The 15,790-nt window shown below is 35.6% G+C and overlaps 1 protein-coding gene across 1 annotated transcript in view; it reads right to left on the reverse strand.

The window, feature by feature from the left end:
- Positions 1-2,216: 2,216 nt before the first annotated feature.
- Positions 2,217-15,790, reverse strand: part of MTMR8 (myotubularin related protein 8) — a 49,457-nt gene continuing 35,883 nt past the window's right edge. The window contains 1 exon segment of the mRNA XM_023248961.2: positions 2,217-3,285. Coding sequence (XP_023104729.2) covers positions 3,102-3,285 — 184 coding nt within the window. The 3' untranslated portion in view covers positions 2,217-3,101.

Genomic DNA, 15,790 nt, shown 5'->3' on the forward strand with positions numbered 1-15,790 from the left:
ATTTGCTTTCTTATTGCTGAATTTTAAAAGTTCTTATTGTAATTTGAATAACAATCCTTCATCAAATGTATCTTTTGCAAATATTATTCCTAGTCCTTGGCTTCTCATTCCCTTAACAGTGTCTTTTGAAGAGTGAAGTCTTTTAATTTGAATGAAGTCCAGCTTGTCAATTATTTCTTTCATGGATTGTGCCTTTGATATATATATATATATATATATATATATATATATATATATATAAAGCTATTGCTATACTAAAAGTCATCTAGGTTTCCTCCTAGGCTGTCTTCTAGGAGATTTGTAGCTTTGTGTTTTACCTGGTCCATGATCCATTTTTAGGTGGTTTTTGTGGAGGGTGTAAGGTCTGTGTCCTGATTTATTTATTTTTTCCTTTATGCTTGTGGATGTCCTATTGTCCTAGCACCATTTGTTGAAAAGATTATCTTTGTTCCATTGAATTTGTCAAAGGTCAGTTAATTGTATTTATATGGGTCTATTTCTTGGCTCCCTATTCTGTTCTATTGATCGATTTGTCTATTCTTTTGCCAATAACACATTGTCTCATTTACTATAGCTTTATAGTAAGTCTTGAAATTGGTGGTGTCACAAAAAAATAAATAAAAATTAAAAAAAAGAAATTGAGTGGTGTTGGTGCTTCAACATTGTTCTTCTTCAGTATTGTGTTGATTATTATGGATCTTTTTTCCTTTCTATGTAAATTTTAGAATCAGTTTGTCATGTTCACAAAATAACTTGCTGGGACTTTGATTGGGCTTGCACTGAATCTGTAGATCAAGTTTGGAAGAACTGACATCTTGATAGTATTGCATTTCTGTTTCATTCATGAGAATTTTGTAGTTTTCTTTATGTAGATCTTTTACATATTGTGTAAAATCTATCCTTACATATTTCATTATTTTGGGGGTCCTAAGGTAAATGGTTTTGTTTTTAATTTTAAATTATACTTATTCATTGCTGGTATACAGAAAGTGATTAACATTCATATATTAACCTTGTATCCTGCAACCTTGCTATAATTCCTTATTTGTTTCAAGAGTTGTTCTATTCTTTCAGATTTTCTACTTAAAATCCTGTCATCTACAAACAAAGACTTCTTTATTGTTCCATTTCCAATCTGTATACCTTTAATTTCTTTTATTACTTTATCATATTACCTAGGACTTCCAGTATTGAAAAGGAGTGGCAAGAGGGGATATCCTTGTCTTGTTTCTGATATTAGTGGGAAAGCTTTAAGTTTCTTGCTATGAGGTAAGATGTTAGCTACAGTTTTTTTTGTAGATATTCTTTATGAATTTGAGAAAATTCTCCTCTATTTCTAGTTTACAGAATTTTTACCCTAAGTGAGTATTAGATATTGCCAAATACTTTTTCTGTATCTACTGATATGATGATGTGATTTTTTTTAAACATGTTGCTGTGATGGATTACAATAATTGAATTTCAAATGCTGAACCAGCTAGCTTTGCATGCCAGAATAAACCCCACTTGCTCATGGGGTATAATTCTTTTTATGAATTGTTTGATTTGATATGGTAATATTTTATTGATGATTTTTACATCTATGTTCATGATAGATATTGGTCTGTGATTTTCTTGTAATGCCTTTGTCTGATTTTGGTGTTAGGGCACCGTGACCTTATAAAATGAGATAAAAAGTGTTCTCCATGCTTCAATTTCTGGGGGAAATTGTAGCGAATTGGTATAATTTCTTCTTAGGTGTTTGGTAGAACCTACCACTAAACCTTCTGGGACTGGTGATTTCTGTTTTGGAAGGTTATTAATTCTTGATTCAGCTTCTTAATAGATACAGGCCTATCAGATTGTCTATTTATTCTTGTGTGAATTTTGTAGAGGTTGTTTTTCAAGAAATTCTTCTGTTTCATCCAGATTATTAAATTTGTGGGCATAGAGTTGTTCATAATATTTCATTATTATCATTTTAATGTCCAATTAATCATTTGTGTCTTCTTTCTTTTTTGCATAGTTAACATGACTAGAGGTTTAACGACTTTAGTCATCTTTTCAGAGAATTAACTTTCAGTTTTGTGGATTTTCTTTATTATTTTCTGTTTTTGATTTCATAAATGTCTGTTCTAATTTTATTTCTCTTCTTCTCCTTTATTTTTGTTATTTTATTTTAACTCAAGTATAGTTAACATACAGTGTTATATTAGTTTCAGATATACAATAGTATTTTAGTTTACTCTTCTTTTCCTAGTTTCCTAAGGTAGAATCTTAGGTTATTTATTTTAGATCTTTCTTGTTTTCTAATTCAATGATATAAAGTTTCCCCTAAGTATTACTTTCACAGTGTCCCATAAATTTTGATAACTTGTATGTTAATTTGCATTTAGTTAGAAATATTTTTAAATTTCTCTTGAGAATTATTCTTTGACCCGTGTGTTTAATCTCCTAGTATATTGGGCTTTTCCAGTTACCTTTTGGTTATCAAATTTTAGTTTAATTCTACTGTGTCTGAGAGTATACTCTGATTTGTATTCTTTTCTTAACTTATCCTAGCTTATTTTAGTATAATTGATATGTAATCTTATTTAAGTTTAAAGTATAAAATGTGATAATTTGATACACATATATATTGTAAAATGTTTACCAAGTTAGGTTAGTTAAAACATTTTTCACCTCATATAATTACCATTTTGTTACTGTTATGGTGAGAACATTAATGCTCTACTCTCATAGCAACTTCCAAGTATAAAATGCAGTATTGTTAACTGTAGTTAGCATACTGCACTTTAGATCCCTAAATTTATTCTTGTAATTAAAAGCTTTTACATTTTGACCAACATCTCCAAGCATCATTCAATATTTGCAAATAACTTAACATGATATACTACATTAATAAAAGAAAGGATAAGAACCATATGACCCTCTCAATAGATGGAGAAAAAGCATTTGAAAAAGTACAGCATGTATTCTTGATAGAAGCCCTCAATGGGGTGCCTGGGTACACTTGGAGGTTTTTGGTTTTTTTTAACTCAAACTTTTCTATACCGAGTCTCCAGTAATATTTCAATTAAATGTTAAGTTTTCCTACCTCCTACTGGTTCACATGGAGGTTTTTATTCTTGGCTTTCTGCTCTGATAAACTGTGATTCCTCTGTATCTGCATGTCTCTCCAATTTGGGGGAAAGTAGTTTGTCCTGTGATCTAAATTCTCTGATGGATCTTTTAAAAAGCTGTGGATCTTCAATTTGCTCAACTCTTTTCTTGCTATTTGGATGGAAGTGATGAGTTTCAAGCTCCCTGCATGGTGGAAGAGAAACAGAAATTCCTTCAGTGTTTTTTAAAATGTCCTTTGAAATTTCCTGTTTGTTCCATGGATTATTTAGAAGTTTGCTTATTGGGGTGCCTGGGTGGCTCAGTCAGTTAAACGTCCAGCTTTAGCTCAGGTCATAATGTTGCAGTTCATGAGTTTGAGCCCCGCATCGGACTCTGTGTTGATAGCTCAGAACCTGGAGCCTGCTTTGGATTCTGTGTCTCCCTCTCTCTCTGCCCATCCCTCGCTCATGCTCTGTCTCTCTCACTCTCTCTCTCTCTCTCTCAAAAATAAATAAAAATACATTAAACATTTTTTTAAAAAATTGAAAAAGAAGTGTGCTTATTAATATCAGAGTGGTTAAAGATTTTTACTATTATTTTTCTATTATTGATTTCTAGTTTCACTACACCGTGGTCAGAACACACACTCTGTATGATTACAATTCCTTTAAATTTGTTGAGTTTGTTTTTTGGCTCAAGATATAGTCTCTTTTGGTATATGTTCTATCAGAGCTTCAAAGGAATATGTATTCTGCTGTTGTGGGATGGCATTCTCAGTGTGTCAAATAGATTCTGTTGGTTGATTGTATCTTTCATTTCTATATCCTTGCTGATTTCCTTTCTAGTAGTTTTATTAGTTGCTGAAAGGTGGAACTGCAGCCCCCAACTATTGGTTTGGATCTATTTCTTTATTCATATCTATCAGTTTTTATTTTATGTATTTTGAATTTCTTTGGTTTGTAAATATTTAGGATCATTATGTCTTTCTGATGGATTAATCCTATACTCATTATGTTATATCTTTTATAATAATTTTCTTTGTTATAAAGTATACTTTACTAGATGTAATCTTTTTTTTTAATTTTTTTTTCAACGTTTATTTATTTTTGGGACAGAGAGAGACAGAGCATGAACGGGGGAGGGGCAGAGAGAGAGGGAGACACAGAATCAGAAACAGGCTCCAGGCTCCGAGCCATCAGCCCAGAGCCTGACGCGGGGCTCGAACTCACGGACTGCGAGATCGTGACCTGGCTGAAGTCGGACGCTTAACCGACTGCGCCACCCAGGCGCCCCACTAGATGTAATCTTCTAATCTATGTCTTTTAATTGTTGTATTTAGACCATTTACACTTAAGGTAATTGTTGAAATGTTAGGGCTTAAATTGGCCATTTTATTATTTGTTTCCTTTGGTTCATATTCATGGCTTCCTATGAGTCACTTGGACACTTTTTAGGATTCCATCTTGATATATTTATAGAGTGTATCTTGTTATATAGTTTCATAGTGGTTGTTCTGGGTATCAAAATATACCTATGTGAATTCTCACAGTTTATGAGTATTAACATTTTGCCACTTCTGTGAAGTGTGGAAACTTTATATCCACTTAGGTTCCTTTACCCTCCTGCTTTTTAAATAGCATTGTCATGTATCAGATAGTGTTATAATTTTTGTTTCAATTGTCAAGTATAATTTATAAAACCCATAAGAAGAATAGTCTACAGTATGTACGTACCCATATTTCTGCTTCCTATTGTTCTTTCTTCCTTATGCTCCAATATTTTTCTATTATTTCCTTTATGTTGAAGAGATTTATTTAGCAAGTCTTTAAGAGTAGGTCTGCAAGTAACACATTCTTTTAGTTTTCCTTTATCTGAGGATTTCTTTTCCTATGTATTCCTGAAGGATAGTTTCACTGACTTCAGAATTTGCAGTTGACAGTATTTTCTGTCAGCAGTTGAAAAATGTCCTTTTTTTCTGGCTTCCACAGTTTAATATGAAAAATTCACTCTCATTTGAATTGGTATTCCCCTATAAAATCCTATAGATAATGTGCCATTTCTCTCTGACTGTTTTCAATATCTTTTGTTTGTCTTTAGCTTTCAAAAGTTTAATTATGATGTCTCCTGGTATAGATTTCTTCGGGTTTATTTTCTTTGGGTTTTACTCAGCTTCTTAAATCTGTAGGTTTGCATCTTTTACCAAATTTGGGATGCCCCGCTCTCTCTTTTCCTTCTCTAATTCCAGAAATGTGAATTTTTTTAGTTTTTATTGTTACACAGGTTCCTGAGGCTCAGTTAATTTTTTAAGTCAATTTTCTCTTTTTCAGATTTGTTAACTTTTGTTGATCTGTCCTTAAGTTCATGTATTCTATCTTCTGTTATCTCCATTCTATTGGGATCCTATTCAGATTTTTGTTTTTTTTAAATTTCTGTTATTGTGTTTTTCAGTTGTATAATTTCCATTTGGTTCTCTTTTTAAATAACATCTATTTCTTTGCCAAGCCTTTTCATTTTTTCCTTTAAAATAATTTTAATTGCCTTTAAAAAAACATTTATTTAGTTTTGAGAGAGACGGAGCATGAGCAGAGGAGGAGCATAGAGAGGGAGACACAGAAACTGAAGCAGTCTCCAGGCTCTGAGCTGACAGCACAGAGCCCAACGCGGGGCTCAAACCCACGAACCATGAGATCATGACCTGAGGCAAAGTCAGACACTCAACCGACTGAGCCATCCAGGCACCCCTAATTGCCTTTTCAATAGTTTTTATTATGGAAGTTTTAAAATTCTTGTCAGATAACTCTAATATTTGATTCATGTTGGTGTTGATGTAAATTGATTGTCTTTTCTTATTCAGATTGTGACTTTCCTGGCTTTTGGTATTATGGGTGATTTTCTATTATGTCCCAGACATTTTGCTGAGTATGTTAGGAGACTTTGGGTTCTATTTAAATCTTCTTTTAGTAGACAGTTATCTTAACTTTAGTATGCAGATCTTGGCCTACTTTTGTCAACTGTGGTTCCACCGGTAATTTAGGTTTTAGAGCCTTTGTGATGCTATTTTAGTCTGCTTGTTTTATTTGGTACCACTGGGGATCCCACTCATTTGTTTGTGCAGCTTCAGAAGGTACAAAGGCTTTCCCTGGGCCTGTTGCCCAGTGTCTCTAACTGGGGAATGGGAGTCTTAGGCCTGCAAAGACAAAGAGGCTTCCTGGCTCATCCCTTGTTTTGACAGAGTCATCCTTGCCCATGGAGATGGAAATGGCTTTCTGGGAGGAGTGGTTGTTGTGGCAGCCACTCTTGTTGATGTCTCCTGGATGCTTAGTGTCTCTGGTTGGGAATGGGCAGAGATGGAGAGCCCTTCCCTTAGCTGATTATTATTAATGGGGGTTACAGTCTTGATTAATCTCCGTTGCTGATGTTGCCAATCTCACCACTTGTTAGAGGGACCCCTGTTTGATCTGGGGGAAAAAAGAGCTTACCTGGGCTGCTTCCTGTTGTAAGGTTGGGGGTCATAAAATGTTCCAGCCCTGCACTGCCTTCTACTTTTGGGTTGTTACTCCAGACCTGTGGTCCCAAGTAAGTTATTTTACCACCTTTCAGTTCTCCTGTGATTTCCTCTTATGTTATATCCAAGGTTTACAGTTGTACTTAAAATGAGCAGTAAGCAATGAGTTTACAACACCCAGTCTGGAACAAAGGTCCAAACAACAGGATTTTATAGTATGAAATTTTGAAGAGAGACAGCATTTTAGAGTCAGTCTTGGGTTCCAATAGCCTATACACTAGCTTGGTGACTTAGACACAGGACTTGAGCTATTTAAGCAAGACGAAATATATTTAAAGCTTCCAGCTCAGAATCCTGCACAGATGAGCCACTCATTAAGTAGGTATTCAATCTTTCCCTGAAATCACATCATCCAAACTACATGTTTTAGACATAAGTCTACAGAGGCCTAGAGAAAGGAAGGAGCCTTTTAAATGTGCTGTGACTCACATATAACCAAGTGACATTGTTTTTTCCAAAGCCCAAAAACATACTGTGTCAATTCTTGATTATTTGGTTCCTTGCTTCTATATGGTAGTTCTGGTTCAGTTAGACAGGATTTGAAGATTTAAACTGATAGTACCAACTTATATTTGAAAAATACCTTCAAATTTACAAAATGTTTTTGCATTTATAATTTATCTTGGTTGCCACAATCTTAGTGTGGGACTAGCAGGGCAAAAGTTATTCCTATTTTGCAAATAAGGACAAACTATAAGTTGGGAGGATGAGACTCATTCAGAATGATTTCTCACATTTTCTCCTTTGGAATCAGACCCTTAGTGGGTGACAGGAGGCTGTGGAAATAGTTGATTTCAGAATACTTAGCTTTCCATGCCCTTGGCTATAGCTAAACCAGTGGGTTACCTTATGACTACATAAGTAGTAGTCATAAGAGTAGATGGATTCTAAGTTCAGGCTTATATTCCCTACACACTAAAATACTTGAACTTAGAGTCATATTACTCTTAAAGAATTTGTTGGTAAGAAAAATCCTCCCAGATAAATGAAATTCTCTGTCTGAATAGATCACCTCAGGGAAGGGGGTATCTTAAATTGGAAAGGAGGTTACTGAATTACAATAAAGAGAAATAGGGTGTAGTACAGGAAGGCAAGATTGAATTTGAAGTAGAAGAAAGCTTTAGTTTGGCCAAACAATAGGGATTTGGTTAAATAAATTATAACTCATATAATGAGACACTATGTGACCATTAAAAATGAGATTGATTTATATTTATTGAAGTGAAAAGATGTTTAAAATTAAGCAAGAAACTTACATAGGGGTATATAGTATGACTCTAGGTTTTCTATGTGTGAATGTAGATTCTTCTCTGCATAGAGGAATTTGCTGCCTTTTTTGGTTCTCTATTATTTTTTAAAGTTTATTTTCTGAGAGTAAGAGAGAGAGAGACAGAGAGAGACAGAGAGAGAGACAGAGAGACAGAGAGTGGAAGGGGTACAGAGGGAAAGAGAGACAATCCCAAGCAGGCTCCTCACTATTAGCGCAGAGCCTGATGCAGGATTTGAACTCACAAACCATGAGATCACGACCTGAGCCACAACCGAGTCAGATACTTAACTGACTGAGCCACCCAGGCGCCCCTGGTTCTCTATATTTTAAAAACATTCCATAACAAAGATTTCCTAGTTAATTATAAAAGAGAACCATAGTCTAATCCACTTGCTATAAACTGAATCCTGTGTGTCCCCCAAATTCATGTTGAAATTCTACCCTCTGATATGATGGTAGTAGGAGTTGGGGCCTTTGCGAGGTAATTAGGATTAGATGAAATCACAAAGGTGGAACCCTCATGAATGGGATTAGTGCCATATTAAGAGTTATGAGAGAGCATGCTTCTCTCTCTGCTCTCCACCATGTGATGTTACAAGTGAAATGATAGTGATCTAGAAAGCAGGGTCTTGCCAGATAGCAAATCTGCCAGCAGCATGATCTTGGACTTCCTAGCCTCCAAACTATAAGAAATGTTTATTGTTTATAAGCCACCCAATCTCTGGTATTTTTTTTTATAGTTGCCTGGATGGACTAAGACAGAAATTGTATTATAACATTATATTGCAAACTAATTGTCTAAAGACAATGTGTCATGAATAGGAAAGAGGTTGAATAGAGTTGAGAGGGAAAAGGAAGCCCTAAGAGTAAGAACTGATTAATCAGCAACAATAGGGCTGAAAATAGGAAGAGGCTGACTAATGCATTTTGATTGCCTTTATTTATGTGCCCCACACTTTACCAGATAGTACTTTACATCTTAGCTCAGTTAATCTGTACACCTGCCCTGTGTGGAAGGTACACTTATCACCCCCATTTTTCAGATAAGAACTTTGAGGCTCAGAGAGAGGAAATGACTTACCCAAGGCCATACAGTTAGTAAATGGCAAATCCAGGACTAGAGCTCAGGTCTCTCTGTATTCTATCCATTAGAGGCCCTGGACATATGGCTCCCAGAGAGGGAGTCTCTACTGTGGGGCAAGGGGAGATAGCTGGCCTCTTTTTTGGTCTGGAGGAAATAACCCCTGAGTTTATGAGGTTTCATGTGTGAAGATTCTTACTGGGCAGTAGGAGAAGACCTTGGAAAGGGATAAAGAGCCTGATCCCTGGACAGGTATATCAGTAAGTGTAAATGAATACATTGGCAATCATTCAGACAGTATGGTTTTGGAGTAAAGTTGGTGTCAGTCTTGTCCTCACAGCTTATCAATGACAGCTATAACATGTATAGCCTTGTACTTGCTGTCATCCTCTCTGCTACCTATCTTGTTTTATTTTAACATCCACAGGGTATGCTTTAAGCTACCTGAAGATTTTCTGCCTTTATAAGATGGTTCATCTGTTATGACTGGGTCAGGGTGCCTTTTTTTGAAAATATGCCACCTTTCCTTTTATTTGTAGCTATTACACAGCAAACATACACCTAAAAGGTTAGAGGTTTTTAATTTTAGATAAAAAATTGTACCAACAAAACATGTTTAAACTGGAACACAACTGCAGAATGGGGCCAGTGGGCAATTTGGCACAAGATGGAACAAATGGCAGTGAACACCCTGATGAGGGCATAAACCCATTCCCCAGTGGTATGATAGGCTCAAGATAACACAGAAGATGAAGTTTAAAGTCAATTGTATGGTATTTGTCTTTCTCTGACTGACTTATTTCACTTAGGATTATACCCTTTAGATCCATCCATGTTGTTGCAAATGGCAAGGTTTCATTCTTTTTTATGTCCAAGTAATGTTCCATTATATACATGTACACACACAGACACCACATCTTTATTCATTCATCTGTTGATGGACACTTGGGTTTCTTCCATATCTTGGCTATTATAAATTATGCTGCAATAAACATAGCAGTGCATATATCTTTTAAAAATTAATGTTTTCATTTTCTTTGGGTAAATACCTAGTAGTAGAATTATTGTATCATATGCTTTTATATTTTTAATTTTCTGAGAAACTTCCATACTAAGTGAAATAAATCAGAGAAAGACAAATACCATACAATTTCATTAAATATGTGAAATTTAAGAAACAAAACAAGGAAAAAAAGAGACAAAAACCAGACTATTACAGAAAAATGATTGTTGGTTGCCAGAAGGGAGGTACAGGGTGGGATGGGTGAAATAGGTGAAGGAGATTAAGAGCACACTTATCCTACGTTTTTTATAGCATTATTTGGGGTTTGTTGGTGTTGAGTTGTATACGTTCTTTATTTTTTTAGATACTATAAATCCAATTAAAATGGGCAGAAAACATGAGCAGACATTTCTCCAAAGAAGACATACAGATGGACAACACACATATGAAAAGATGTCCAACATCACCAATCATTAGGGAAATGCAAATCAAAACCACAATGAGATATCACTTCACACCTGTCAGAATGACTAAAATCAAAAACAAGAAACAATTAGTGTTGACGGGGATGTGGAGAAAAAGGAACCCTCATGAACTGTTGGTGGGAAGGCAAACTGGAGCAGCCACTGTGGAAAACAGTATGGAATTTCCTCAAAAAATTAAAAATAGAATTACCATATGATCCAGTAATTCCACTACAGGGTATTTACCCAAAGAGTACAAAAACACTAATTTGAAAGGATATATGCACCCCTATGTTCGTTGCAGCATTATTTACAATAGCCAAATTATGGAAGCAGCCCAAGTGTCTACTGATAGATGAATGGATAAAGAAGATGTGGTATACATATACTATGGAATATGACTTAGCCCTTAAAAAATTTAACCTTGCCATTTTCAGCAACATGGCTGGATCTAAAGGGTATAATGCTAAGTGAAATAAGTCAGTCAGAGAAAGACAAATACCATATGACTTCCTTTATATGTGGAATTTAAGAAATAAAACAAACAAAGAAAAAAGGAGACAAACAAACAAACAAACAAAACCCAGACTCTTAACTATAGACAACAAATTGATGGTTACCAGAGGGGATATGTGAAGGGTTGTGGGTGAAATAAGTGAAGGGGATTAAGAGTACACTTATCATAATGAGCAATGAATAATGTATAGAATTGTTGAATAACAGGTGTACAATATAGTACACCTGTAACTAATATAACACTGTATGTTAATTATACTGGAATTTAAAAAAAAGGAATACACTTATTGTGATGAGCAGTAACATATAGAATTGTTGAATCATATTGTATACTGAAACTAATATAATACTGTATGTTAATTATACTTGAATTTGAAAAAAATAGTCATTCATATACACTCTTGTACCTTGGACTTGAACTCAAGTTCAGACTTGAGCTACTGTGACAGTATCATTCTGTAAACCTGAAGTTAAAGAAAAGTCAGGTTCTCAAAGAACCTACACAATTTAGATTCTGATTCCTATATCAATTGCATGATGTCCATGCAAGTATGTGGCTAACATTAACACACTACAGATAACACTAGTCATATATTTGAAAGCTACCTGATCAATACATCCCAGGGAAAAAGCCAGTTGTCCCAACATCACTTTGGTTTGTATCTCTGGCTTAACATGTTCTAAAGTTCTCATTTCCTAAAGTTAGCTGGCATATATTAGTTAGAGGTCTAGCACTAAGAGGTTTTTTATTCTTGGATAAATTCTCTTCATCTGAATCCCCAAATGACCTTTGATACTAGATACTACTAAAGTTACAATACACACATATACAAATACTCTTACTATGAGTTACATTCCAGGAGGACTGGACCTGTTAGCTGTTCCTAAGCCCGAGGCACTATTAACTAAAATACAGAACATGCTCTGTTTCAGAACAAGGATACATGCTCTGCATTCCTATTGGCATTCATGAAATATAGAAACTACCCTGTCTGCAAATATGAGTGAGGCAGAAATGTGGAGATACTTTATGTGAATGGTGTGGCCAATTGCATGTGAAGTGGGATCAGACACATGTCTTTGAACAGTGATCACCTAATGACTTTGGTGTACATGTTCCCTCCTGACTGGTGAGGAGTGCAATGATGTTTTAGCTACAAACAGCAAAGAAGGAGATTCAGGACTTATCTGCCTTGGGGATATATTAAGGGGAGAGAATACCACCCACCATTCTTGACCATTTAAAAGAAAAGAAAACTCAGGACCACATACCCAGAGAAAAGTATTGACAAAGAAAACATACAACTCAAAGCATACTTAAAGAGTTTCTACCAGTGTAAAAGAGCTGCAAAAGAAAACATGCCAGCCACAGTACTGCCTAGAAAAGAGGACCTTTTTTGGGCCTTATTGAGCACATGAAATATTAACTGGAATGCTGGTCATCCTGGACCAATATATATTCCTTTTGCTTCACTGGTCAGGTGGATTTCTGTATTACTGTAAATCTTCCCTCCTGACTTCCCCCTACCTTTTCCACAATTGGGAATCTGTGAGGGCTGGTATAGGCTTTCTAAAGAATCTGAGTACAAAGACAAGAAAATGGTTGAAAGGCAACAGAGCTTTGGAAAAGAAAGAGGCTTTTAGGTCGCCCCCAAAGAATAGAAAATACCAAGGGACAGGGCACTGGATTTAACATGGAAGCTGTTGGTTTCACACAGGCCAAATTCTGAACATGATTTTGTTTAGCCCCAGCAAGACACACAAGGCTAAATTAGCTGCTTTCAAAGTGCACTTGTGTTTGTGAAGATAAGTTACAAATCACAGAGCATGTACACCAACATATGTTTACTTGCACTGACATCTAAAGGAGACATGGACTGCTGTGAATGGTGACAAAACTAATACTTCCTATTTAAGGGGAAGGCACAGGGGTGCCTGGGTGGCTCAGTCTGTTCAGTGTCCGACTCTTGATTTCAGCTCAGGTCATGATCTTGCAGTCCCACTATCAAGCCCGTGTCAGGCTCTGTACTGACAGTGCAGAGCCTGCTTGGGATTCTTTCTCTCCTTATCTCTCTCTCTCTGTCTCTCCTATGCTTTTTTCTCTCTCTAAAAATAAATAAATGAACATAAAAAAAGGAGGAAGACACAGACTGTCAGCCTCACAGGCAGCGAAGTAGAGAAGACATGGTCTGTATGGCTTGAAAATTACAACTTTTTTGCCTTGGAAAAGCTTCTATGTGAAAATAGAACTGCCTTTAAAATGACAACAAAGAGTCCTTTACAACCCCAAACCTTTCCCCTTGTCCTTTATATCTGTTTGGTGTCACCTAACAGCTAAACCATTTCTTCACATTATATGAAAAAAATAACCTCATAGGAAAAAACTTAAGGCTTAATCCACATCCACTTTTTGTTTGTTTTTAAATACCTACATCAAATGTCTGCTCTTAGAAGAAAGCAACCAGATTTGGTCGGAATCCTATCTGCCTGTATCATACATATAATTCTGGGAGGGAGAGGTCTGAGGATGGGGAAAAGATTTGGTACAATAGATATCACTAAATCATACACATTGGAAATAAAGAGAGAACGTGAGAACAATCTTCTTAGGTTTAAACCAATATGAAGCATACTATGTCATTTTGAGAAAAGTATTTTTCTTAAAGGTAATTTACATTTCCTATACAATGTTTGGAAAAAAGGCTACTTTATAAAATCTCATAGAAAGATTTTCCAGTGATGTATCAAAGCTTAACAGCATCATGAAAAGATGTTATGTGTTTAACAAAAGCCAGTATGTAACAAAGATCTGACATAGTTACAAATTTCTCTTTCTGCTAAATTAAGGCTAACCTTAAATATTTACTAATTTGGTTTGAAAAAATACCACTTAAAAAGACTCAGGTTCATTCTGGTTTTAAGTGTTCAGGGAAAGATTTTACTTTCAGTAAAGTATAAGGTGTGTCTCAGACAAAAGGTATCCATGCATGTTGACAGGCAATGACAACTTGGTAGTAATTGAACACGATTTCTAGGGTCACTTTCCAAAGGTACCTATGCCCAATATATGCATCCTAAGCTTTACTTGCCCTTTTAGTTCCAGGTAGAGTTTCAGTTGTATTTCATACAGCAAACCCTATCCCTGAATTTCTTCATTAAAAAGTCAGACTATTAGCTGTTACTGAGGTTTATTATTTATGATTGTTTTATTTATTACTGGGAGAAATCTGAAATTCTATAAATTAAGTAAATAACTAATGAACTTAAAAAAAAAGTGTCCAAACAGAATCAGAGTATGGCCACAAGCACAGGTACGGAACCTGCATCTTAAAAAAGATAATCAGTGACACCCAGATTTGTCAATTTGTGTAGGGAACAGGCAGAGGTCAGATTAGTGGATGAGACAGTGGCAGGTGGTTAAATGCCTTCTTATTTAAGTGGGACAGTCACATAAGAATGGAATTTCTGCTCAGGGAACTAGAAGGGTAGGGCAGTATGAGAGGGAGTCACATTTCATTCACAATATAGTTACTGTATGAGGGTATGAAATGGAAGTAAGTAATAGACCATCTTTTTTAGTACCCAGCAACTTTTCTTCAGGAGTCTCCTCTCTATTGCTATGCTTCTAACTATAGATAGCTACTGGATTTTACCAGTGCATAAGTATCTAGATTCCACTGAATTTTTTTCATCTCTCAGATATGTCAAATCTAACTGTAAATCAGCAAGGTGTTTAGTGTTCAGAGAAAATGGGGAATTTTCATAAGTTATTCCTTAGTTCCATGTCTGTTATATACAAGCGATAATAGGACATGTTGGGGAATAAAAAATGATAATAATAAAAGACCAAATTGAGCTTATAGATCTTTAGGCTGAAACTAATTCCATGGCCTTTGATCCTGAAAAAACAAAATAGTATTTTTTTAATTTTATTTTTACTTTTGAAATACCAGTGTTGCTCTTTATCACCTCTCAGTTTAAAACTGCATGGAAAAAGACCTTTTCACTGTTGATTAACTTTGTTTTAGATCTAGGAAATAAGGTTTGGTACTATGTACTGCTCTTGTATAGGTCTGTAGAAATAAATCTCAGACTCTTAAACAACTTTTTATAGGCTTTCTTATAAAGAAAAGTAACTAATACAGTGATCCTTTAGAAATGTCTATGTTTACAACTGGATGTGGTAGCAACAGAGATGGCTCCTTCATGAAGATATCTATTTTTAAAAATTTTTAAATGTTTATTTATTTTTGAGAGACAGAGAGAGGATGAGCAGGGGAGGGGCAGAGAGAGAGAGGGAGACACAGAATCTGAAGGAGGTTCCAGGCTCTGAGCTGTCAGCAGAGACTGACATGGGGCTCGCACTCACGAGCTGTGAGATCATGACCTGAGCCAAAGTTGGATGCTTAACCAACTGAGCCACCCAGGCTCCCCAAGACATCTCTAGTTGAGCTTGAGCCAGATATAAAGTATTTGGAATAGACATCTTGGGTGAAGACCTGGATTCTGTTGGCAATGGGAGTTCTGAAAATGCTGACAATATGTATAGTACATGACCCAAACTTCCTGAGGCCTATCCTACCCAAGCATGTAGAACTGAGTAAAGCATGACTGAATATTCAAAAGGAAAGTGTACAGCAAGCCTATCAACCCCAAAGGGAAAATCTGGTGTTTAATTGACAAGAAATACATCACTTCCCCCAGGAGTATTTGGGTCTCCTCTAAGAATAAACTTTTTCAAATGTGTACAGTAGTACAAGTGATAAACCTACCATATTTTAAAAGTAGTGTCAATTGTGTCTAAAAGTCC

Source organism: Felis catus, chromosome X (genome assembly GCF_018350175.1).
Source record: "Felis catus isolate Fca126 chromosome X, F.catus_Fca126_mat1.0, whole genome shotgun sequence".
NCBI classification, from domain to species: Eukaryota; Metazoa; Chordata; class Mammalia; order Carnivora; family Felidae; genus Felis; species Felis catus.